General features: G+C 40.8%; 1 protein-coding gene across 1 annotated transcript in view; it reads right to left on the reverse strand.

Annotated features, from left to right (window-relative positions):
• Nucleotides 1–27,002, reverse strand: part of LOC124803299 (lipase 1-like) — a 221,342-nt gene that overhangs the window by 95,257 nt on the left and 99,083 nt on the right. The window contains exons 2-3 of the mRNA XM_047264482.1: nt 18,776–18,965; nt 11,325–11,439 (exon numbers count right to left, since the gene is read on the reverse strand). Of these exons, the coding sequence (XP_047120438.1) occupies nt 11,325–11,439; nt 18,776–18,965 (305 nt within the window). The remainder of the gene's footprint in view (nt 1–11,324; nt 11,440–18,775; nt 18,966–27,002) is intronic.

Consider the following 27,002-nt stretch of genomic DNA (forward strand, 5'->3'; position numbering starts at 1 on the left):
TGTACAGAGTTTCAGGGAGAGCATAAGGGATCAATTGACAGGAATGGGGGAAAGAAATACAGTAGAAGAAGAATGGGCAGCTTTGAGGGATGAAGTATCGAAGGCAGCAGAGGATCAAGTAGGTAAAAAGACGAGGGCTAGTAGAAATCCTTGGGTAACAGAAGAAATATTGAATTTAATTGATGAAAGGAGAAAATATAAACATGCAAAAAATGAAGCAGGCAAAAAGGAATACAAACGTCTCAAAAATGAGATCGACAGGAAGTGCAAAATGGCTAAGCAGGGATGGCTAGAAGACAAATGTAAGAATGTAGAGGCTTATCTCACTAGGGGTAAGACAGATATTGCCTACAGGAAAATTAAAGAGACCTTTGGAGATAAGAGAACGACTTGTATGAATATCAAGAGCTCAGATGGAAACCCAGTTCTAAGCAAAGAAGGGAAAGCAGAAAGGTGGAAGGAGTATATAGAGGGTCTATACAAAGGCGATGTACTTGAGGACAATATTATGGAAATGGAAGAGGATGTAGATGAAGATGAAATAGGAGATATGATACTGCGTGAAGAGTTTGACAGAGCACTGAAAGACCTGAGTCGAAACAAGGCCCCCGGAGTAGACAACATTCCATTGGAACTACTGACGGCCTTGGGAGAGCCAGTCCTGACAAAACTCTTACCATCTGGTGAGCAAGATGTATGAAACAGGCGAAATACCCTCAGACTTCAAGAAGAATATAATAATTCCAATCCCAAAGAAAGCAGGTGTTGACAGATGTGAAAATTACCGAACTATCAGTTTAATAAGTCACAGCTGCAAAATACTAACACGAATTCTTTACAGACAAATGGAAAAACTAGTAGAAGCCAACCATGGGGAGGACTAGTTTGGATTCCATAGAAACACTGGAACACGTGAGGCAATACTGACCTTACGACTTATCTTAGAAGAAAGAATAAGGAAAGGCAAACCTACGTTTCTAGCATTTGTAGACTTAGAGAAAGCTTTTGACAATGTTGACTGGAATACTCTCTTTCAAATTCTAAAGGTGGCAGGGGTAAAATACAGGGAGCGAAAGGCTATTTACAGTTTGTACAGAAACCAGATGACAGTTGCAAGAGTTGAGGGACATGAAAGGGAAGCAGTGGTTGGGAAGGGAGTAAGACAGGGTTGTAGCCTCTCCCCGATGTTGTTCAATCTGTATATTGAGCAAGCAGTAAAGGAAACAAAAGAAAAATTCGGAGTAGGTATTAAAATCCATGGAGAAGAAATAAAAACTTTGAGGTTCGCCGATGACATTGTAATTCTGTCAAAGACAGCAAAGGACTTGGAAGAGCAGTTGAATGGAATGGACAGTGTCTTGAAAGGAGGGTATAAGATGAACATCAACAAAAGCAAAACGAGGATAATGGAATGTAGTCTAATTAAGTCGGGTGATGCTGAGGGAATTAGATTAGGAAATGAGACACTTAAAGTAGTAAAGGAGTTTTGCTTTTTGGGGAGCAAAATAACTGATGATGGTCGAAGTAGAGAGGATATAAAATGTAGACTGGCAATGGCAAGGAAAGCGTTTCTGAAGAAGAGAAATTTGTTAACATCGAGTATAGATTTAAGTGTCAGGAAGTCATTTCTGAAAGTATTTGTATGGAGTATAGCCATGTATGGAAGCGAAACATGGACCATAAATAGTTTGGACAAGAAGAGAATAGAAGCTTTCAAAATGTGGTGCTACAGAAGAATGCTGAAGATTAGATGGGTAGATCACATAACTAATGAGGAAGTATTGAATAGGATTGGGGAGAAGAGAAGTTTGCGGCACAACTTGACCAGAAGAAGGGATCGGTTGGTAGGACATGTTCTGAGGCATCAAGGGATCACCAATTTAGTATTGGAGGGCCACGTGGAGGGTAAAAATCGTAGAGGGAGACCAAGAGATGAATACACTAAGCAGATTCAGAAGGATGTAGGTGGCAGTAGGTACTGGGAGATGAGAAAGCTTGCACAGTATAGAGTAGCATGGAGAGCTGCATCAAACCAGTCTCAGGACTGAAGACCACAACAACAACAACAATTTTTATACACAAATTTTATAATCTTTTAATAAAAATGAAGCATTATTGAAACATGCTACTTAAATGAACTACATTGATTTAAAATATTGTTTATGGCACACTGTTTCAGTACAACATATAATAAAGAATAGACTTCATTTGTTCCTCATAAACTATTAATGATGAATAAATTTCTAATTAGAAATAAACAGGCACTATTACTAAGAGGTAAGAAAATACCCCTTTACTGAAATTTTGTTTCTATTATAATTTTACTTTATATTTCCTTTCTGTGAGTGGAGTGAACTTCATTGATTATGTCATTGGGGTGAATATAGCTAAATTTCATAGTTGACTTTCACACACTCTCAACCTTAAGCAGATTTTTATCATCTTCAATTTGATGAAATTACATTCACAATATCCTGGCATTTTTTTAAATATCATGAAAGCTGTTTTGATATTTGGAGAACCATCTCCTAACCTCTTCTTTAGAAAAAAATAAAGAAAAGAACATTCAATATCTGTTATATTTTGTACAAAAATCAGCTCTCATTTTTCAAGATAAGACATATAGCTTTCATTTAAAACTTTTCCTGACAAGTAATTAAAGTCACATGAAATAGCATGACACAGGTGAGATATGTTTTCCATTTCACTTAATATTCTCTGAAACAATTTAAAACAATATGGGTCAATCAGTTTTGCTCCAGTCCTCAGTTTGTAGAAACTGGCAAAAATAAGAAGCCTTCAGGAAAATAGCATATCTGTATTAGCATCCATTCACCAACCTTTGAGATCCTACAACAGAAGTAGCAGCAAGAACTCCATTATTGAACATGAGTGAGTTGTTTAGGTGGCTGCTGTGTGAACCAATTAAATTACTTCACATAATCCATATCAGCAATAGATGTCTGTTTGGTTGTAGTTATCTGGAAAATTTTCAGTGCTTTGGTAATGAAATTACATTATGTATTAACTGATATCAACCATGAAAACCACGACGTAATAAAAGCACAATGAAAAGAATTATTGAGGATGAGAGCATGGCTACGCGTTGGGAAGAAATGAGCTCGGAGATCATGTGATAAACAACAGAAGACAACAGCAGCTGTCAAAACATTGTTCCTGAGAAACCATGGCAGTGCCGTGACACGATGACGAGGGTGAGTGCAACAATTTGAAATGCATTGTGGAATGTTTTGATGTACCATGACATAACAGCCAGTGTGAATTGCCTTTAAAGGTACTGTGGGTTTGGAAAGACATCTTAGCACAGAAAAACATAAAAAGATGACACCGGTTGCAACCAGTTACACATCTGGCTCATGCTCAGTTTTATGAGTGAAAAACATAGGGCTGTAGTTAGAAATGTTCAAACCACAGAAGCCACACTGGCAAATCATACCGCATGGTTCTTCATGACTTCTTTTTCTTTTTCCTTCACCCTGTACCTACACAGGTTCAACATGATTTGATAACTGTAACAGATTTGGGACTGGCAATGTTGGAGGGTGGCTGGATCTGGATGCCATTCCTGCCACCACACAGTTTTCTAAAATCATTCATACAAATTGATTGATTGTGCCAGCAAATTAAATAAAAAGCTATTTCTAAAAATCTGAGATTGCACCAAATTTGACTTGTGGAAGTATTAAAACAGAAATCATAAATCTGTGACTGCACCTCACACTGTATACTTTATTGTCAAAACAATGAATACAAAGTTCCGTACTTTGACCTGGGGACCTATGCACGCAAACATGGTGCACTGGACATGTTCCCTGCTGTAATTCTATATTTTCATTACAAAAGCAATGGTATTGAAACAAAAGTACTTGACTACAATGATGTCCAAATGAAACTTCAGATAGTATTGCCGGTTATACTATGGATACTCTGAAAAACCATTACCTTACCAGTTCAAAATTAATTGCTTTTGCTAGTGACAATGCAAATTTTAACTCCAGTGGTCTTGCACATGGGAGAGAGAAAAATGTGTATCATACTCTCAAAAGACAGTTAAATGAAAGCATAATGGGAATTTGATGCCATACATATATATTATAACATATATTGATATGGTTATAATAGAGGGAAACATTCCACGTAGGAAAAATATATCTAAAAACAAAGATGATGTGACTTACCAAATGACAGTGCTGGCAGGTCGACAGACACACAAACAAACACAAACATACACACAAAATTCAAGCTTTCGCAACAAACTGTTGCCTCATCAGGAAAGAGGGAAGGAGAGGGAAAGACGAAAGGATGTGGGTTTTAAGGGAGAGGGTAAGGAGTCATTCCAATCCCGGGAGCGGAAAGACTTACCTTAGGGGGAAAAAAGGATGGGTATACACTCGCACACACACACATATCCATCCACACATATACAGACACAAGCAGACGGGAACTGATTCTCTCCCTTTATATATAGAATTTTTTGTGAACAAAGTTTTCTACTTTTTTACATGCATACAGTAGGCACAGAAGAAGTGAAAGATTTATGCAAATTGGTGGACATAAACAACAAATAACAACAAAGAAAAAAGAAAGAAATGATTGTATGGTATTATTGACCATAAGATCCCATCTGGAGTTGTTTGACTGCCTAATGCAAGTGTTTTTTGTTTGAAACCACTTTGGTAACTTGCTTGTTGGTGATGAAGACAGAGTATAGTGCGCGAGAATCAGATTGGTATCCCACCACTGTTTAGAGTGTCTCCAGACATGCCTTCAGCCTGGGATCTCTTTGAATACAGTAGAGTTGTCTTTAGTGATGAGTTCCACTTTGAACTGAGCTCCTATGACCAGCAAAGACATGTCTGGAAATGCTGGATAGTGATGTGATGTCAACTTGACCTTATGGCTCGACAGCCAGGAGTGATGGCCTGCGGTGCCACAGGACGCCTTTTGTTGTCATCTGCAGCACCTTTACAGAAAATTAGTATGTTGATATTCTATGACCCTTTTTGTTGCCCTTCATGGCAAGCCATCCTGGGCTTACATTTCAGTAATATAATGCCTGCCTGCACATGCTGAGAGTTTGTACTGCTTGTCATCATGCTTATCAAATCCTACCTCAGCCAGCAAGGTCACCAAATATCTCCCAAATTGAGAACTCTTTGAGCATTATGGGGTCCTCCAATCACCTCATGATTTTGACAGTTTAACATGCCAATTAGACAGAATTTGGCATGATATTTCTCAGGAGAACATCTATCAAGTCTGTCAGTGGCAAGCCAAATAACTGCTTTCATAAGGACCAGGGGTGGACCAACTTGCTCTATTTGTGAAGCTCTTTCTATTGAATAAATCATCCAATTTTTCTGAAATTTTAATCATTTGTTTGGCTGTACATGTAAATCACATCCACTGATTTCTGTCCCATTTGGATGATTACTTTGGGATGTACCATTTTTATTGTCTAAGAGTGTATATGACATGTGCTCAAAAAGTAACAAACCTTGTTTTCCTACTTACACCAGTGAAGTGCAGGAGATTTTATTCAGTGGAAATGTGGTAGGCGACATCAACGAGCAGTCATGATTTTGTCTCTGCCAGCAGAGAGCATCAGTCACTGGCAGTTGGACTATAAGTGAGGACACATAGTGAGCATTCATCAGATTCCAGTTACTTGTAAAAAGAGAGAACAAATTGAGCAATAATATTGCATCAAGCTCAATAATACTGAAGTGAAAACCAGTCAAAAGATCTGATGGCTTTTGGTGACAATGCCACGAACAATTCATAACTTATGGAATGGTACAACCAATTCAAAGATAGCCACACGTCAGAACAGTGTCCCATACTCAGACAGACCTGGATTTCAGTACAGAAGTCAATAATATCTAGCAAGGTTATCACGGATTCTGGATGTGAAATAATCTGGGTGAAGTGAAGCATCAAATGTGGGTAAGAAATGATAACTGGATCCTTTTATAGATTGTCTATGCCAGGAGCTGTAGTTGGAGGGTACTTGACAAAGAACTTGCAGAATTTTGTGAATAAGTTTCCTGATCATACACTGTAGTAGGGAACAATACAACTTGCCAGCTACAGAACAAGAGAGTTGTGTGATCAAAAGTGATCCCAGTGATGGGAATTTGTGTGATAGTATTTTGAATCTCTTGTCTGAAAATTATTTCAAGCAGATAGAGAACCAATTCATGAGTAACATCTTAACCTGCTATCAACAAACAGACAAACTTTTCGAATTAGTTAACACAGAGGAGGGCATTAGTGGCCACAAGGCTGTAACAGCATCAATGATGATGGAAGTTATAATGACTGTTAAGAAAGGTAGGAAAATATGCTTACTTACAAGAGTGACAAGGTACAATTTGCAGAGTATCTGTGAAGAGACAAATGAGAAAGGAGAAATCTTGGTAAAAGTTGTGCTTGAGAGTGTTGCATGAACCACTAGTTTGAAGGGAAAAACATGCAAATACTTCGCAATGATTCACTACTTCTGAAAGATGCCAAATAAGGGGATGCAAATTTTATTTTTAGGCAATATTGCTAATCAGATTCTCAGGGTATGACATGTAATTTCTGTATGATCCCTGTTCTTTATTTTACATTGTCAGTATTGCAGTAAGTGAGGTCTTCTGCTCTACATTTTTCCCTCTTTTATGTTTTCCTTATGACAGTGCAGGGTTGGACTTGTTTACTGTGGTTGATCCTTTGTTATACAACTATTTCTTTTTCATTCGCCTAGTGAGAAACTATTGGCTTTGAACATCTGTATTTTATGAACTACTGACCATACTGACACAACCTGTATATATATTTTGCAAACTCGCTAGCTGTAACTTCTACATGCTTCCATAAATGCTTAGGGTTCTGCTGTCAAACTGCGTCTCTGCTACCACATGGTGGTCATTCAGGCAGGAGCCTCTACTCCACCATTGTCCTTCCCCTACAGTGCCGTATGGTCAGACATGAGCCGACTTATTTTGTGCACACTCTACCCTGACAAGCATCTTTAAGCCAAAGCCAAAACTTTTATAGTATTGCCATGAGATGAAACTGTTCTTCCTGCAAAGATGGACTTTCCCTTGCTTCTAATACCAATGGAAAAAAATGCTGTTTAGCAATTTACAGTCACCATGTGCAAAATCATTTGGAAAATCTAGTTTTGTTAGGCATATGTTTAGTTTATAACTTTTGACTGAGACTTGTCCAGTAGGGAAGACTGTTGTACCTGGAAGATAGTGTACATAGATTGTGTGCTTAAGCCAGGAGATCTCTTTTGGAGTACTGCTCCATGGTGTGGGATCCTTACCATTTAGGATTAACAGAGAAAAAGTTCAAACAAGGGCAGCACATTTTGTATTATTGAGAAATAGGAGTGAGAGTGTCACAGATATGATACAGGATGCGGGGTGGAAATCATTAACACAAAGGCATCTTTGATTGCAGTGGGACCTTCTCACAAAATTTTGGTCACCAACTTTCTTCCCTGAATGTGAAAATATTTTGTTGATGCAGACCTACATAGAGAGAAATGATCATCGTAATAAAATTAGGGCAATCAGATCTTGCGCAGAAAGATATAGGTGTTTGTTTTATCCATGCTCTGCTAGATAGTGTGTAGTGATTCGAGAATTTCTGTGTAAATTCTAGAACCACTCAGCCTTCTACTGTCTCAAACACACGATGTTCTAGATAAGAGTGTGGGAAGGTAGAATCCTACCTACTGTGCGTCACATGTTTGTGTATGCAGGTTTAAAATCAGTCGTGGGAAGAAAGTAGATGTAGTGGTCGAACGGCACTGACAAGTACCTGTCGAGAAATCCATAGAGGTTTTAGTGCACTTGTAAGGAAGAACTATGGAGTTTTTATGCCGCTCTGTGCTTATTGTGTCATTGTCTATTGTTAGTGTGAAACAATAACAGCTGAAAAAGTGCTCTTGTAAACTCTTGACTCAGCCTTGATAGAGACAAGATGTATTTTCTGATTCATTTTAAGAAAGTCATGGTAGTCAAGCCAACTTTCTTTTAACTGTAACTCATTTTGTTTCTAATGTTTGATAGTACAAGGTACTTACAGAAAGTTGCATACGTATGTTGAAAGTGTGAATTATGTTGTGCATTAAAGTCAAATACATCGTTAACTGATGAAAAGGAAAGTTTGTAGGTCTACTCATTTTATAAGTAGAAAGAGGCTTAAAAGTTCCTGTACCTAGCACTATTCAATGGAGAAGAAGTCAAGAGATTTTCCAGCAGCTGACTATCCTGTAAAGAGGGGCTGCAAAATTCCAAGTAAGTCACCTCATAAAGAGGTGGAATGTGGTTTGGGGAAATAAATCAGTAGAACCCACACCCACACTCACACTTATGTCGTCAGAACATTAGAAGTGGAATAACACAAAATTGATATGAAGGTGGTTCAATGAACCCTCTGCCAGACACTTAAGTGTGATTTGCAGACTGTCCATTTATATGTAGATGTAGAAGATTGTCAGGCAACCAGTGTTGTCAGCTCTTTAGTGTTACCCAGAGCACACCATGCAGAGCGAGCTAATGTTGCATGCTGAACAACACTGAGAATTATTGGTGGTACGCTAAGAGCAACCTCCATCTAATGACTGTATTGAGCAACATTATGCCCCCTGAACTTTAATAAAAGCAGCTGTATTTCACGAGTTTAAACACATGCAAAGCAACCCGCAACTCCCTACCCATTAAGATGCACTTATCCTAGAAAGGAACCAGATTAGATCAAGGAAACCATCCATGAAAACATCCATGGAACTACACATCTCAGTTCAACTTAATAGTCATGGGGATGAGACTGGACAGAGACTTGCCCTCTACATTGCCAGAACTTACCCCGCATAAGAAAGATAACACCTGTCTCTGACCAATTGCACAGAACGTGGCCAATTATTAACAGAATACACACCAATCATGGCAGAAGCACAGACTATCTTCATAGATGGGGTAAGGTTCCATCTCCAAAAAGCAGTTGTGGAGCAGCCAGGCAAACCATTCAACACATAGTTACAGCATGTCCGAGCAGGCCGTATTATAGTACTTTTGAAAATTTCCTGATGGGAACAAATGACACAATTGATTATATTAAAAATGAAGGTGCCTGTTTGTAAATTACGTGTATTATTTTTTGCATTATAGCTAACTCTGTGCTTAAAAAACATATGATAAATAAATCCATACATATTATGAAAACAAATGTGTGGTTGTGTGTGTATTTTTATGTTCCACATTTACCTCCTGAACCACAGGACCATTTTCAACTAAATGTGGTACACATATACCTTACAGTTAGGCAACAATTTCTAGGGGGGGGGGGGGGGGGGGAGAGTGCTAAGAACCTATCAAGAACCTATCAAAGGGGTGAGGGTGGAGATGAAAAAGAAACGTAGCCTGTGACATGTGACTTCCCAGACTTTATTCACCCAATATTTGAGAATGAGAACACTTAGTGTCCTGCAACAAACTAATTTCAAACCCTTACAAATTTTTTTCTTGTTGACAGTTCCTAGAAAATGGTGAAAGGAAAAAAATTTTATCGCTTAGTACGGTACTTTTCCACTGTTCATAAGTAGAAGTACTGCATGAGGCATGAAGTTATAGTTTATTACTTCTTTACTACTAGCTGTAGATGAGATACATTTTGCAGACAGTATTCACATACAGAACTGAATGTAACTGCAAAATTATATCATTGTATGACACACGTTTCAAGAGAGAGGATGTCATAAGCAATGAGATGTGTCAAAAACTGCAGCATCATGCATGATGTTTAAATTTATTACTTTTCTGCTACTAACTCTATTCACAGTGAATTTTGGAGCCAGTACCCACATATGTCATTAAATATGCTTACAAATTTACATCATTATACAGCAAATAGTTCAGGAGATATGACATCAGGAACAGTGAGATGCACGAAAAACTGCTGCATCATGCATGATGTTTAAATTTTTTACTTCATTGTTATAACTCCATTTGCAACACATTTTGAAACATTATCCACATACACCACTGAATGTACCTATAAAATTATATCATTGTACAACACATAGTTCAGGAGATATGATGTCATAGACATTAAGCACGTGGCCAGACAGTGCATGGCATGGGCATGGATGCACAGCTATAAATAAATATTTGGGAAACGCCAGGTTTCTCTGCTAATAAATAAATGTATAGTGTAACTAGAAACACATGATGTTTCCAGGTCAGTGTTTTAATCAGTGATCGGTTTTAGAATCATATGAAGAAACACTCAGTAGAGACTGCCATAAGCTGTTTCAGCATTTTGTACTGTTTATGTTGTGAGACATGCGGTAATGTTTTGTGTAACTGTTGTAAGTATTATGAGTTCTATATGTTGAAAAGCTGTAGATTATATTAAAGCTATTTGGGGTATACTGTTAATTATTCAGTTAGGCTAAAGGGATTTAGGCTGAGCAAAATTCAGTACATTTTTAAAATTAGTTACATAACTGTGGATGGTTAAACTAGATTTCATCCATCGTGCACCATGTTGTACCATAAAGTGGAAGGTCTGGTATATCATGGAACACATTATATTTGCAAATGAACTGACAGTGAGTTTCTTTAGTGTCTTATCAATTTTACTTTGTCATGAGAGAGGAAATTTGTGCTGTTTCTCAATAACCTCTGTTTCAAAATGTTTTCAACTTTCAACTGGTTTCCTTACTGGTACACAGTAGAATAATAACTTAACACAGACTATTAAATACCAACAAGACTTTCTCAATTTCAACACCTTTAAATTTGAAAACAGTATCTGTTCCTAGGTACATGACCCTGTGGTAAATTTGAATATTTTTTTCACATTTAGAGAAACCTTACTTTACCACAGTAATTTTTATACTTGAAGAAAATGACTGCAGCACACAAAGTAAATGCTATCATTTCAGGTAGGAATAAGATAATATATTAATGAGAACACATTAAACATCTATTACAAGGCTGGCTAGAGGCAACAGTCTGAAATGTATTCCAAAGTGCAAGACTCTCCTCTATCATAAATAATTAATCTTCTTGAACTGATCTTTCTTTTTCTCTCCAGAGAATCCCTGATAGATTTTCACATCAGCATAGAACATTCAGTACAAACCCAAATCATTTGACATCAATTTGATTAACAAAGTGTAATGTGACAGGCACACAATGGCAGCTTTAATGTGTTACTAGTACTGTATGTAAAGTATTACACATCCTTTTACACACAAGTTTTGTAGATCAGTTTCAGCTGAGTTTGCACTTGATTACCTGAACATCCAGAAGGCCCTTTCAGCTGGAGAGAGGGACACGTGCCTCCGGGAATAGAAGTTGCCACGAAAATTGCCCAGCCACACATCATAGCCTGCATCTGCAAACACGTATGCTGTGCAGACACCACACAGCAGTAAGTTCTTCATTAAGAAGATGAAATTGCTTTAAAAGTACACTTAGCCTATCAGCACACAATGCAAGAACATGGTAGTACAGTGTGCCACAAATTAATGAGAACTCTGAAAAATTCAGTTCGAATAAATCTAAAAACATGGTGTTGCAGAGAGTAATTTATCTTGTGACACATCTATACAAGTGTGGAGAGGGTGGGTGTGGTTGACAGGACTTTATGGACAGGAGACACCAAAAATGTAAAAATATATCGATTCCCTCTGCGTGTATTCTAAACTATCATTATGTGTTGTAGAACATTTTTATGTTAATGAAAATGAGATGCCTGTTCTGCTCCATCTTGAATGTTAAACAGTGAGATAGTTTATTACTCGCAGTCCTCACTCCACACTGCTGCCAGCTGCACATAACCAGGGATGGTTTAATGTAATGTGGGGTCCATAAGACTGGTCCAAATGCAACAATCTGTCTGCACAGATATCTGCACAAATGTCTGTGCACACAATAAATTACCACAAATCTTATGCAATTGTACAACACAGTACTGCTGTCCAGCAATTTGTTGGTCTATGATAGAACTTTCAGCAGCAAGCAGCTAATCTCTTGGGAAAGGTATTTTAGTTCAGGAAACTAGCTGCTAATGCTGAAAATTCTGTTGTGGTCTGTGTTCACAGCAAGCCTTAAAAATATTGAAGTCTGCAGTTATGAGCACAATTTATAGGGCAAAACATATGGAACACAGCAGAACACACAGTTAATAAAAACACTTGTAAATAGAATGCAGCCAGCTGTAAACAGTGTCTGTACAGTGTCCAGAGTCAAAACCAAAGTTGTCAATGCATGGCAGCTTGTAAAATTGAGTGTTTCATCTAAGCAGTCAAAGGAGAGAATGGTCACACTGAGCTGCCAGAGCACATTTATAGGCAAGTTATAGGCAAGGAATCCTGTCAGGTGGCATGATGTGCACTCTGAAGTGTGACTTCTTTCAATAACACAGCTTGTGGAGACTGTTTGCGGTGCCACATGTGGTGAGGGGTGCAAGTAGTGGTCAATCTCTAACAGCTGTGATAGCTCCACGTTGCTGCTGGAGTCAGTTACAGCAAAAACGTGTTAATGAAGTGTCAGAGGCAGAAAGAACCATATAAATGGTAAAGACAGTAGCTGCTTAAGAGACGGCAGTTTTCACATGTTAATTTATTTTGAGAGTTAGAAAGCAATCATGATGATCGGCAAAATTACTTTAAATAGACATGGACACCTAAAAATATTTACTGAGAATCATAACTCCTCACACAATATAGCAAAATATTGTATGAGAAGAGTAATTTCTTCACATGAACAGCTGATAGCAACGTTGTGATTCCTGGCAACAGGAAGAAGTTACGAAGATTTAGAATGTTTTTCATGAAGGCGAGTAAAATATCTGTTATGAAATGTATCAATTATGAAAAGTTACAAATAATATTTTCACACTATTATGTGTGTTTTGAATTCCAGATTTTGTAATAAATTATAGGAGTTAGCTTTTATTTTATTTTTGAGTATATGGTACTGTAGCCACTATGTAGCTCCATTCTATTAATGATAGACTCGTTCGTATTCTTAATGTTCAACTTTATTGTGAAGCAATGAGCCAGACATTAACACAGAACATCTAAGACAAAAAGAAACACAAAGCAAAGAGTAAATGATTATGTGCACACTAGAGTCTTTGCCATTGCCCCTTACTGTGCACACGCAACTATTTGTCTGCGTGCTCCCACACAGCCCCCTCCCTGAAGAGCGGAGCTCCAGGAATGTGCGGAAACTTGTACCGGACCCTTCACCCAGCTCTTGTGACAATTTCCGGCTGTACTTCCTCCATCGTTATATCCTCTCGTGGCTTCATCCGGCTCGCTGTCCTACCATCCATTGCACCCTGCAGGGGCCCCTCTTCTTGTCTTACTTCTTCTAGCAGTAAGTGAGCTGGCTTCACCCAGTCTATTGACACAGTAACACACTTATTGCAAACTAGGGTAGTCATGGCCTGGTCCGTACGGTGTAGTACTTTATAAGGTCCTGTGTATAGCGGCTGCAATGGAGTTCTGACTGCGTCAGTTCGCAACATTTGCTCAATTCTCGAAGTACAAACGATGGCCTAACGCCATGCCGTGTCACTGGTTGTGGCCTAAGCTCGGCCAGTTGAGCCCTTACTCTCGTTAACAAGTACGGTAGGTCCGTCTCGACTGTACTCTTCTGAAAAAACTCTCCGGGTAGGCGTAAGGTTTCCCCGTTTACTAATTCTGCTGTAGATGCTCCGAGGTTGGGTTTGAAAACAGTGCGTAAGCCTAGTAACACTAGTGGCAATGCTGCTGACCAATTCTCACCATGGCACATTAATGCGGCCTTAAGTGTTCGGTGCCACCGCTCTACCATGCCGTTGCTTTCCAAGTGATAACTTGTGGTACGGTGATGGCAGAACCCACACATGTTTGCCAGCTCCAGGAACAAGGAGGATTCGAACTGACATCCTTAGTCCATTGTGACATGTGCTGCACATCTGAACTGTACTATCCTCACCATCAAGAACGCCCGGCTGACTGTCTCTACTGATACGTCTGAAATGGGGATTGCTTCTGCCCATCTCCTAAATCTGTTAATTGCTGTCACTAGATACCGATAGCCTTCGGATATTGGCAATGGTCCAACAATATCCAGATGCACATGTTCGAAACGACCAGTTGGCCCATCAACTTTACCCACTGGCTCCTTCACATGGCGTCCCACTTTACATCGCTGACAATCTAGACACGTCTGCGCCCACTTCCGACAGTCTCTCTTAATTCCTGGTCACACGAAATGCTCCATCATTAATTTTACACTTGCTCGGGGTCCCGGATGAGCCAAACCATGTAACTCTTCGAATACTTCCCAGTGCAAATTCTCTGGCACAAAAGGTCTAGGCCGTCCCTGTGAGGTATCACATCATAACTTTATTGCCTCACCTTCCAGACACAGTTTTCTTAACCTCAACCCGGTAGGCATGCTCTGCCGAAAAACTTGCAGTTGTGCATCATTCTTCTGCTCTCTCGCCATTGTAGCATAGTTCACTGAATACTTTATTGCCGCAACTCGTGAGAAGTAATCTGCCACCATATTCTCTGCCCCATTAATATGTCGTAAATGAGTAGTAAACTGGCTTATATATTCCAGTTGACTGAATTGTTTAGCTGACAAAGTATCCGTGCGCTTGCAGAATGCGAAAGTGAGCGGTTTGTGATCTGTAAACAATGTAAATGGTCTGGCTTCCACGTAAGGCCAGAAATACCTTATGGCTTCGTAAGCAGCCAGCAGCTCTGTATCATAGGCACTCCAATTCCGCTGTCGCTATGAGTTTCTTGGAGAAGAATCCTAAAGGCTGCCAGTGACCAGCAGTCCACTGATGCAACGCTGCCCCAATCGCCACCTGACTTGCGTCAACAACAATAGCTAGCTTCGCATCTTTCTGAGTGAGCTAGTAAAACCGCTTGCTTTAGGCTTTCCTTGATCCGCTTGAACGCGCGCTGCATGCTTGATGTCCACTGTAGCTTCTGATTTTTCCCGGTGTTCGTGCCCGCCAAAGCCTCCATGAGTGGCGCTTGTAAAGCCGCAGATCCTGGCAGATGTCTGCGGTAAAAATTTAAAACACCTAGGAACCTCCGCAACTGTTGCAGATCTAACAGGCGAGGCATCTGCTGTATAACAGCGACCTTCTCCTCCAAAGGACGGATGCCAGCTGCTGAGACTGCGTGACCCAGGTAAGTCACCCGATCAGGTATCGTATGGGCATTCAACAACCTATAATCACCACAAGGTCTCCAACTTCCGTCTTTCTTCTGCACTAAATGTAAAGGCGAGGCCCATGCACTATCAGATCTTCGTATCATTCCCATTTCCAACATCTCTTCGAACTCAGCTTTTGTGTCTGCAAATCTGTCTGGGGCCAACCTTCTCGGTCTGAGGGAGACCGGAGGCCCGGACACTGTGTTTATGTGGTGAACTGTATGATGGGCCACCATGGCTATCAGCTGCGCTGACGGTTCTCTAAGTCGGCATACTTCTGTCACTCCATATATTCCTAGATGACCCTGCACCACCTCTTTGCCCCCTCTAAGCTGCGATAACTGAATGTCCACCACAATACCGTATGCATATAGAAAATCTGCTCCTAATATGCACTCTGCCACATCTGCAATGACAAAATTCCAATGACATATAATACTAGGTCCTAAATTCACTTCTTTGACAACTGTCATACATAATTATGGGCTGTTTATTTGCAGCCTTGAGACAAAACGATGTGCTGTCACTGAGGGAAGTACATTTTCCCTGTGGCCACGTGCTGACATCAGACCCCGTGTCTATCAAATAATAACACGGAGCCGTCACATCCCGAACATAAAGTCGCCGAGATACCGTTAATAAAGAAACACCTGTAATTACAGTCTCCATGTTATTTACGTGGCGAGTATGACTGCACGGTAGAATGCACTTTGAGGCTCGCTCCCCGAATCATCGATGATACCAACACAACTGCTCCTTCCCGGCATCTTCGCTGTCCTTATGTGTCGGCAGGACCTCCAAAATGGTAGCTCTCAAGATCTCCATTGCCTCTGCAGCCCGTCTAACTGCTCCTTGAGTTTTTGAAGTTGTGTACCAGTAACAGCGCGCCGCTGCTTATTAATCGCCACCGCTTCGTATTCTTCCACCGTCGCCTCCACCTTTGCTATACTGACAAGGGAACCTACCCATCGCACCCTCCTCAGATTTAGTTATAAGTTGGCACAGTGGATAGGCCTTGAAAAACTGAACACAGATGAATCGAGAAAACAGGAAGAAGTTGTGTGGAACCATGAAAAAAATAAGCAAAATATACAAACTGAGTAGACCATGCGCAAGATAGGCAACATAAAGGATAGTGTGAGCTCAGGAGCGCCGTGGTCCCGTGGTTGGCGTGAGCAGCTGCGGAACGAGAGGTCTTTGGTTCACGTCTTCCCTCGAGTGATAAGTTTACTTCCTTTATTTTCGCAAAGTTACGATCTGTCCGTTCGTTCATTGACGTCTCTGTTCACTGTAATAAGTTTAGTGTCTGTGTTTTGCGACCGCACTGCAAAACCGTGCGCTTAGTAGACGAAAGGACGTGCCTCTCCAATGGGAACCGAAAACATTTGATCGCAAGGTCATAGGTCAACCGATTCCTCCACAGGAAAACACGTCTGATATAGTCTATACGACACTGGTGACGGCATGTGCGTCACATGACAGGAATATGTTGTCGACCCACCTAACTTGTACACTTGGCGAATGGGTAAAAAGATTCTTCTACCTTGCCCGATTTAGGTTTTCTTGTGAATGTGATAATCACTCCCAAAAAAGTGATGAAAACATAAGAGTTTGTCACATAAACTGCAACAAATGAATGCAACAGTTTCACAGTCGCATAGTTTTCCCTCTGCTCTGTCAAAACATATGTTTTTAACGTTTTCAAAATTTTCCGTGTGTAGACCGTCAAATCCACCGGACGGACGGACGGACAGATAATAATTGTCTGAAAATAAAAAAGTAAACTTTACAGTCGAGGGAAGACTTGAACCTAGAACCTCTCGTTCCGCAGCTGCTCACGCTAAACACAGGACCACGACGCTCCTGGGCTCATTTTATCCTTGATGTTGCAAATCTTGCTTGTTTTTTTCATAGTTCCACACAACTTCTTCCTGTTTTCTCGATTGATCTGTGTTCAGTTTTTCAAGGTCTATCCCCTGTGCCAACTTATAACTAAATCTGTGGGGGGTGCGATGGGGAGGTTACCTTGTGAGAGAATTTGTTGGTTCAACAGTCGCATGAACCCTGTCGGCGAGTTGGAGTAGCGCTTGTGTATCGTATCAGTCATATCGTATCCATCATTCGCTGCCACAGCTGCTCTTACTGCAGACGGAAACTGTGCTGCTCAAACGGAATGAAGTGTAGTGTTCGAAAATTCATTTTCTGTCACGATTCCACGCAAATGCCTCCAATATTCGGAGGGAATTCTGTCACCTCTACGTTCACCTCGCAACACCTGGCAGATTCTGTGATCTAGCGGTTTATTAAGCCAGCATATTAAAAAGCCCTTCAGCGTTGTATATTGCTGCGTTTCCGGCGCCCTTCTAATTATCTCTTCAACCAATATCGCTGCCCTGGCATCCAGACTGGAATATCGTCTCAGTTATGTGTGACTGTATTTGTGATTTCCTGACAGAGAGGTCACAGTTCGTAGTAATTGACGGAAAGTCATCGAGTAAAACAGAAGTGATTTCTGGCGTTCCCCAAGTTAGTGTTTTAGGCCTTTTGCTGTTCGTTATCTACAGAAACGATTTTGGAGACAATCTGAGGAGCCGTCTTCGGTTGTTTGCAGATGACACTGTCGTTTATCGACTAATGAAGTCATCAGAAGATCAAAAAACTGCAAAACGATTTAAAAAAGACATCTGAATGGTGCGAAAATTGGCAGTTGACCCTAAATAACGAAAAGTGTGAGGTCATCCACATGAGTGCTAAAAGGAATTCGTTAAACTTCGGTTACACGATAAATCAGTCTAATCTAAAAGCCGTAAATTCAACTAAATAGCTAGGTATTACAGTTACGAACAACTTAAATTGGAAGGAGCACATAGAAAACGCTGCGGGAAAGGCTAACCAAAGACTGCATTTTATTGGCAGGACACCTAGAAAATGTAACAAACCTACTAAGGAGACTGCCTACACTACGCCTGTCCACCCTCTTTTAGAGTAGTGCTGCGCAGATTGATCCTTACCAGATAGGACTCACTGAGTACATCGTAAAAGTTCAAAGAAGGGCAGCACGTTTTGTATTATCGCGAACTATGGGAGAGAGTGTCACTGAAATTATACAGGATTTGGTCTGGACGTCATTAAAAGAAAGGCGTTTTTCGTTGCGACGGAATCTTCTCACGAAATTCCAATCACAAACTTTCTCCTCCGAATACGAAAATATTTTGTTGACACCGACCTACATAGGGAGAAACGATCACCACGATAAAATAAGAGAAATCAGAGCTCGTACGGAAAGATATAGGTGTTCGTTCTTTCCGCGCGCTGTACGACATTGGAATAATAGAGAATTGTGAAGGTGGCTCGATGAACCCTCTGCCAGGCACTTAAATGTGATTTGCAGAGTATCCGTGTAGATGTAGATGTAGATGGTAGGGAAGAATTATGAGCGACCGCCGAGGCAGCTCTAAGATTCAAGAGGAGGTGCAGTATTGAGCTTGATTCGCTATGTTCTGAAGGAGACGTACCTGCAGAGCGGCCGGGGCCCCCGAGGACAAACCCGTCGGACCCAGAAAACAGTCCGTGCAGCAAGAGCAGAGGGGGCCTCTTCGCGGGGCCCTCGCGACTCTTCACACGGTGTAACGTCAGCAAGTAGCCGTCCCTAGTCTTGGCCAGGTGCTTCTCCGACTCGTAGCCGTCCATGCGTGCTATCTCGTCCTGTAAACAGTCGCACATTCAAGCTTTAGAATCGTCGGGAAGAGACAGTGCTAGAGCAAACAGAACAGTAGCATCCCTAATATGTATGGGCAAACCATTGGAAGCAACCACACAAACCATCCCATTACAGAATATACTGGACACCTCTCATCAGCTTGTTGGAAGGCGTCCGCAACAGGGTGGGGGTTACAGAGGGGGTAAAAGGGAGCATTTGCCCTTTCCTGGAACGGAGCGGGAATTATTCATTTTTACCCGCTGAAGTCCACCGATATTTATTTGAAAAGGAACTAGTAATCTTACTGGATGAAAAAATATTAAACCCAGTGAACGCGCACAGATGAATGGTTAACCCTTTACAGACTGCACAGCGATCGAGCCACGTGCTCAACCGTGCACACACTGCCTCTACTTCTTAAGTAATAGAATCCAGTACGTTGTTTTCTACTTACATAAATGATCTTTTGGATAGGATGGATAGAAATGTGTGGCTGTTTGCTGATGATGCTGTGGTGTACGGGAAGGTGTCGTCGTTGAGTGACTGTAGGAGGATACAAGATGACTTGGACAGTATTTGTGATTGGTGTAAAGAATGGCAGCTAACTCTAAATATCGATAAATGTAAATTAATGCAGATGAATAGGAAAAAGAATCCTGTAATGTTTGAATACTCCATTAGTAGTGTAGCGCTTGACACAGTCACGTCGATTAAATATTTGGGCGTAACATTGCAGAGCGATATGAAGTGTGACAAGCACGTAATGGTAGTTGTGGGGAAGGCGGATAGTCGTCTTCGGTCCATTGGTAGAATTTTGGGAAGATGTGGTTTGTCTGTAAAGGAGACTGCTTATAAAACACTAATACGACCTATTCTTGAGTACTGCTCCAGCGTTTGGGGTCCCTATCAGGTCGGATTGAGGGAGGACATAAAAGCAATTCAGAGGCGGGCTGCTAGATTTGTTGCTGGTAGGTTTGATCGTCACGCGAGTGTTACGGAAATGCTTCAGGAACTCCGGTGGGAGTATCGAGAGGAAAGGAGGCGTTCTTTTCGTTAATCGCTACCGAGGAAATTTAGAGAACCAGCATTTGAGGCTGACTGCAGTACAATTTTACTGCCGCCAACTTCGCGGAAAGACCACAAAGATAAGAGAGATTAGGGCTCGTACAGAGGCATATGGGCAGTCAGTTTTCCCTCGTTCTGTTAGGGAGTGGAACAGGGAGAGAAGATGCTAGTTGTGGTACGAGGTACTCTCCGCCACGCACCGTATGGTGGATCGCGGATTATGTATGTAGATGTAGATGTACGTGAGCATCAGAAAGTAGCGATCACTGAGACATTTATGTTTCAAACGGACACTGTACGTAAACATGGGTAAATGTAACGAAGTGATAGAGTGGTAATCAAGGGGCAATGGTGTTTGGCCGTGCCCATAGCTATGTGATGTGTGAAGTTGCTGGATTTGTTGGTGTATCGGGGTGGACTGTTCAACATGTCTACGATAAATGGTTTAACACACGCGCCCACGAAGTACGGCGTCAGAATTGTAGTCAGAAAAAGATACTGACAAAGAGAGATCGGAGACACGTTTCACTGCTTTTCAAACAAAATCGCTTCCAAACCCAACAGGAACTGCTGCAGGCAGGTCCACTCCAACACGTTAGCGAGAGAACGTTGCGACGGAAACTGCGTGCAATGAACATTTGGACTCCGTCACCTCACAAGAGGCCATTGCTGACATAGGCACATAAAGACGACAACAGCAGAGTTCATCAGGCTAGAGAAAAATGTGGCTGGTTTTCTGAGCATTCTCCCATCCTATTTGATCTCGACTAGCTTGCAACATCACGTGACATGGACCAGACAGAAAACCTGTGGAACATACTGGAACAGCTGGTAAACCGCCGAAAACTGCATTACTTCAATTTGGTCGAATTGCGCGATCAAATCCTCAGCAAATGGTTTAACCTGGATATTACGTACCTGCACAACATGATGGAATGACCTACTAACCGAATCCAAGCGGTTATCAAGTCCAGGGGCGGAATTACAGAGTATTTAATAATGCTTGTCATTATTTCTCTGAAAGTGACTATATTTTTTTTTTGCATGTCCACAGCTTCATTTCAGGTTTATAACGCTTTCAGCTTTATAAATAACGAACAAAGACTTTGCTGAATCCAGAATGAGATTTTCACTCTGCAGCGGAGTGTGCGCTGATATTAAACTTCCTGGCAGATTAAAACTGTAGGAGACGAGATACTGGCAGAAGTAAAGCTGTGAAGACGGGGCGTGAGTCGTGCTTGGATAGGTCAGATGGTAGAGCACTCGCCCGCGAGAAGCAAAGGTCCCGAGTTCGAGTCTCTGCCCGGCACACAGTTGTAATCTACCAGGAAGTTTCACTTTGCAGAATGTTTGTTTATTTGACTCCCACACGTAAACTACAATATAAGTGAGATCTACTGAACTAACTTGAGGCGTAATTGTTACCACCTTCACATTACGCCGAAACACTTCAGCGCCACATTCAAAATATGACCAGCTGCAAACTATCAATGCGCCTACTTGTTACTGCCGTCATTGTTGTGCCAAGACGTTTCACAACCATCCATCTTCAGCTGAAGATGAGATTTTAATTCCAGAGGCATGTGACGTTATTCCCATGACGTCAGACAAGCCCTGCATCAGAATAACGACACGTCTGATGAGTGAAATTAAGTTCGCATATTTTTAAGTTATGCTGGTAGAGAATTACGAGGGGCAGTCAAACGAAAACCGAACACCCGCCACAACGGCTCCATTCAAAAGTAATCACCACACCCGTTAAGACTTTTATCCCACTGGGAGGCGAGATGACCAATTTGTGTTTCGTAGTACGCGGTCGTCCGCTGATGGATCCACAAACACACCTATTCTTGGACTTCCTCGTCCGGTTAAAACTGATTTCCATGTATGTCTTTCTTCAGGTTGTCAAAGATGTGAAAACCATGTGGTGAAAGATCCACGCTGTACGGAGGATGATGCAATGTTTACCAATCAAAAGTGTAGCCTTCGTCCTGTTGGCAGGATGGAGACGAGCGTTATAGTGCAACAGGATGATTCTGTCCAACAGCATTCCGACAGCTCGAGAGAAAACGGCAAAGCCAGCATTGGAAACATCCAACCTCTCCCTAGCCCAAGAAATCCAAAGGCATTCACACAAGTTCCGGTAAGGTAACCACGACCTTTCTCGACTAAAGGTCCCTCTACTCATCGAGTTCCTCGAGCGTGGAACCACAATCAATGCGCAGCGCTATGAAGACACTTTGCAGAACCTGCGACGCTTCATAAAGTGAAAACGCCCAGGAATGCTGTGGATGGAATCACCCTGTTGCACGATAAAGCCCGCCCCCACACTGCCGATCGGATGAAGGCTGCACTAAAGCGGTTATTTTGGGAAATACTACAGCATCCTTCATATAGTCTGGATCTCTCGCCACGTGGTTTTCACATGTTTGGCGACCTAGAGAATGACATGCATGGACGTCGGTTTTAGTAGGACGGGGAAGTGAAAGAGTGGGTGTGATTTCGGATCCATCAGCGGCCTACGGCATTCTACGAAATAGAAATTGATCGTCTCGTCTCTCAGTGCGATGTATTAACATGCATGGTGATTACTTGTGAATGGAACCATTCCATGGTCTCGTTGAAGCGAGTGTTCGGTTTTCAATTGACTGCCCCTTATATACGGATAAGTCAGTGAATCCAAATGACATTAGGAGCCCCTGACAAACAGCTGGTTCTGTTTGCACGCAAATCACGTTTGTAATTTATTGACTGAAGAGAGCTGAAAAGGGGCTAGAAGGGCTCAAAATATGCAAAAACTAAAATCTCTATAAAAATGAAAAAAATTAAAAGTCAAACAAAATGTTATTGTGATGTACAGAAGTTCATCGAGCTGCAGCTTGATTTTATGCAGATAAAGTTTTACAAGAATTATCGATGTATCTTTATCGATGTTTTAATTAATACTGGCCTAGCATATCCAATGAAATTCCTCGGCTGTCTCCAAAGGCTTGTCTAAAAAAGTGTCAAAATTAAGATGAGCACAACAGGTGCGTTTCGCTCATAGAAGCTATCCCTCACAAAACCTTTTATGCTACTCCCAATAAGAGCTGGTTTTGACTTCCAGTACACGTTCGTAAAGCTGGGAAAAATTTTTAGAAGAGAAACTACTGCGCTTTCACGGCGTTCGCCTTTTCTTCAGTATGTCTGCAAACCGTTCTCCTTGAAACACCAATTGTTTCAAAAAGAGGAATTTACGCTGGACTTGATATTAATGAGAGAGTCACTGAAGAGACGCGCTACTTTCGCTATTTTAAAAGCTATCTGACAGCTTAGTTCAGGACAGCACCGTTATGCATCGCATGAATTTCTTCCTATAAATAAGTTACAATGAGAAGGCACAAACGAGAGCAAAACCCATAATGTGTGATCACCAACTTTCGACGTTGATAATCTTACGTTACAAAGCAAATACTGAAGTCCACTTCGTGTTTCAATAACAAGTGAAGTACATGGCACAATGGGTTGAAGCGTAAGGATTAATTAGATTTTCATTTTGACAATCTTAGCTCCTTCCTGAAAATTTTCTTCTCGCTAGTTCTGTCTTATTACCAAAAAAGCGACTTTAACCCTAACGATACCAATGTATTTTTCATAACGCGTCCACCCTAAAAAAATTAACGAGTACTAAATTCGTTAATTGTTGTAGACTTATATTAACAACACATTTTCTAAAACGTAATGATTGTTAGTAGGATACAGAACATGAAAATATCTTTCAGCACACTCTTAGCAACATCAGAGCATTTTCAGTAAAGTGTGCTTTATCCCCACCCTAAAAAATTAAATTTCGTTAATTGTTAATGACTTCCGCTTTCAACAAACTTTTTAAAGAGATATTAATGTGTAAGCAAAGTCCTGAACGTGAAAATATCTATGCCCAGCTACGCTTTGCTGTGGCTCAGTCTGCTTAAATGGGAAACAAAGGGAAGAGAAAGAACACGTCTCTAATACATATGGGAATTGGATATATTTCCTAATGTCCTTATCTCCCCTGTCTCTGTCCATCTACCTCGAACCCTTTCTTAGTCCAACTCCTCCTCTTTCCCCCCTCTCTCTTACAATCTCCTTCTCACAGTCTCTCCGTTCATCTTTTCCTCCCCTCTTCTCTCCCGATCTCCTTCTGCCTCTCTTTCCCTTTCTCAGTCCATCACCCACTACCCCCTTTTTCTGACCATCTCCTTCTCCCCCTTTCTCTCTCCACCTCTTCCTACCCCCCCCTCCCCCACTATCCATCACCTATACCATCTGTCTGACCTTGAGTCTTGTTTATTGTTATTGCAAATTAGCTTTCTTAGTTGTTATGTTTATATATTACATGTATTAAAATACACATATGTTAAAGAATTAGGTACCTCGAGCATGTCCATATTAGAAGTCAAAATTTGAAAGCAATCAGTGGAGGACTTCCAGAGATTAACTATTTTGAACAAACCAACATTTACATTTTCATAATGTTCTCCCTTCTATTACATATACATAACATATACACCAGATGGCGTTCCAGTAGTAGTAGTAGTAGTAGTAGTAGTAGTAGTAGCTTTATTCATCTGTAGATCTCTTTTTACAAGGATATAGGACATGTCAAAGTATTTACAAGTTTAGATCAATTTAAAATAAGCTAATTCGTATACATATATATTTACAGATTTCTAGTTAGACATAATCATAGATTTACTCCAGGTATACAATACTTTTTTTACAAATAACTTATTAAAATAATGTAATGCCACACTGTTCACTCATACCTCACTATCAGGTACATAAAAACACATGGGTATTTGAATGCAATGTTATGTCAAAATTTCAGTGCAATCCGCGAAGAACTTTCGGAGATTTGTGATTCTGAAGAAATGAATATCTACGTTTGTACTTATATAGAAACTGTAAATGTTCGTAATTGCAAATCTCCGAAAGCTTTCGACGGAATGCTTTGAAATTTTGAAACAATGTTCTCTTTGAATATGTTTGTGTTTTTACATACCTATTTATTCAATATATGTAATATATAATGGTTTTATAAATTAAATAATAGGGAAACGTTGTTACAAAAAAGTGAGAGACACACATGCAGACATATGTTCCCAAAAACACGCCTGTATGATAATGGAATGTTGCAAAACGCGCCTCTATTATAATAGAATATCGTGTCAAAATATCAAAGTAATTGGTCAAGAATGTTCCGAGATACATGATTTTCAAAAGGAACACTTACATTTTTTATTTATATAGGTGACGTTCACTATGGAAACCCCCCATGAACCATGGACCTTGCCGTTGGTGGGGAGGCTTGCGTGCCTCAGCGATACAGATAGCAGTACCGTAGGTGCAACCACAACGGAGGGGTATCTGTTTAGAGGCCAGACAAACGTGTGGTTCCTGAAGAGGGGCAGCAGCCTTTTCAGTAGTTGCAAGGGCAACAGTCTGGATGATTGACTGATCTGGCCCTGTAACAATAACCAAAACGGCCTTGCTGTGCTGGTACTGCGAACGGCTGAAAGCAAGGGGAAACTACAGCCGTAATTTTTCCCGAGGGCATGCAGCTTTACTGTATGATTAAATGATGATGCCGTCCTCTTGGGTAAAATATTCCGGAGGTAAAATAGTCCCCCATTCGGATCTCCGGGCAGGGACTACTCAAGAGGATGTCGTTATCAGCAGAAAGAAAACTGGCGTTCTACGGATCGGAGCGCGGAATGTCAGATCCCTTAATCGGGCAGGTAGGTTAGAAAATTTAAAAAGGGAAATGGATAGGTTGAAGTTGGATATAGTGGGAATTAGTGAAGTTCGGTGGCAGGAGGAACAAGACTTCTGGTCAGGTGACTACAGGGTTATAAACACAAAATCAAATAGGGGTAATGCAGGAGTAGGTTTAATAATGAATAGGAAAATAGGAATGCGGGTAAGCTACTACAAACAGCATAGTGAACGCATTATTGTGGCCAAGATAGATACGAAGCCCACACCTACTACAGTAGTACAAGTTTATATGCCAACTAGCTCTGCAGATGACGAAGAAATTGAAGAAATGTATCATGAAATAAAAGAAATTATTCAGATTGTGAAGGGAAACGAAAATTTAATAGTCATGGGTGACTGGAATTCGAGTGTAGGAAAAGGGAGAGAAGAAAACATAGTAGGTGAATATGGATTGGGGCTAAGAAATGAAAGAGGAAGCCGCCTGGTAGAATTTTGCACAGAGCACAACATAATCATAACTAACACTTGGTTTAAGAATCATGAAAGAAGGTTGTATACATGGAAGAACCCTGGAGATACTAAAAGGTATCAGATATATTATATAATGGTAAGACAGAGATTTAGGAACCAGGTTTTAAATTGTAAGACTTTTCCAGGGGCAGATGTGGACTCTGACCACAATCTATTGGTTATGACCTGTAGATTAAAACTGAAGAAACTGCAAAAAGGTGGGAATTTAAGGAGATGGGACCTGGATAAACTGAAAGAACCAGAGGTTGTACAGAGTTTCAGGGAGAGCATAAGGGAACAATTGACAGGAATGGGGGAAAGAAATACAGTAGAAGAAGAATGGGTAGCTTTGAGGGACGAAGTAGCGAAGGCAGCAGAGGATCAAGTAGGTAAAAAGACGAGGGCTAGTAGAAATCCTTGGGTAACCGAAGAAATATTGAATTTAATTGATGAAAGGAGAAAATATAAAAATGCAGTAAATGAAGCAGGCAAAAGGGAATACAAACGTCTCAAAAATGAGATCGACAGGAAGTGCAAAATGGCTAAGCAGGGATGGCTAGAGGACAAATGTAAGGATGTAGAGGCCTATCTCACTAGGGGTAGGATAGATACTGCCTACAGGAAAATTAAAGATACCTTTGGAGATAAGAGAACGACTTGTATGAATATAAAGAGCTCAGATGGAAACCCAGTTCTAAGCAAAGAAGGGAAAGCAGAAAGGTGGAAGG

The sequence above is a fragment of the Schistocerca piceifrons genome, chromosome 6 (assembly GCF_021461385.2).
Source record: "Schistocerca piceifrons isolate TAMUIC-IGC-003096 chromosome 6, iqSchPice1.1, whole genome shotgun sequence".
NCBI lineage: Eukaryota > Metazoa > Arthropoda > Insecta > Orthoptera > Acrididae > Schistocerca > Schistocerca piceifrons.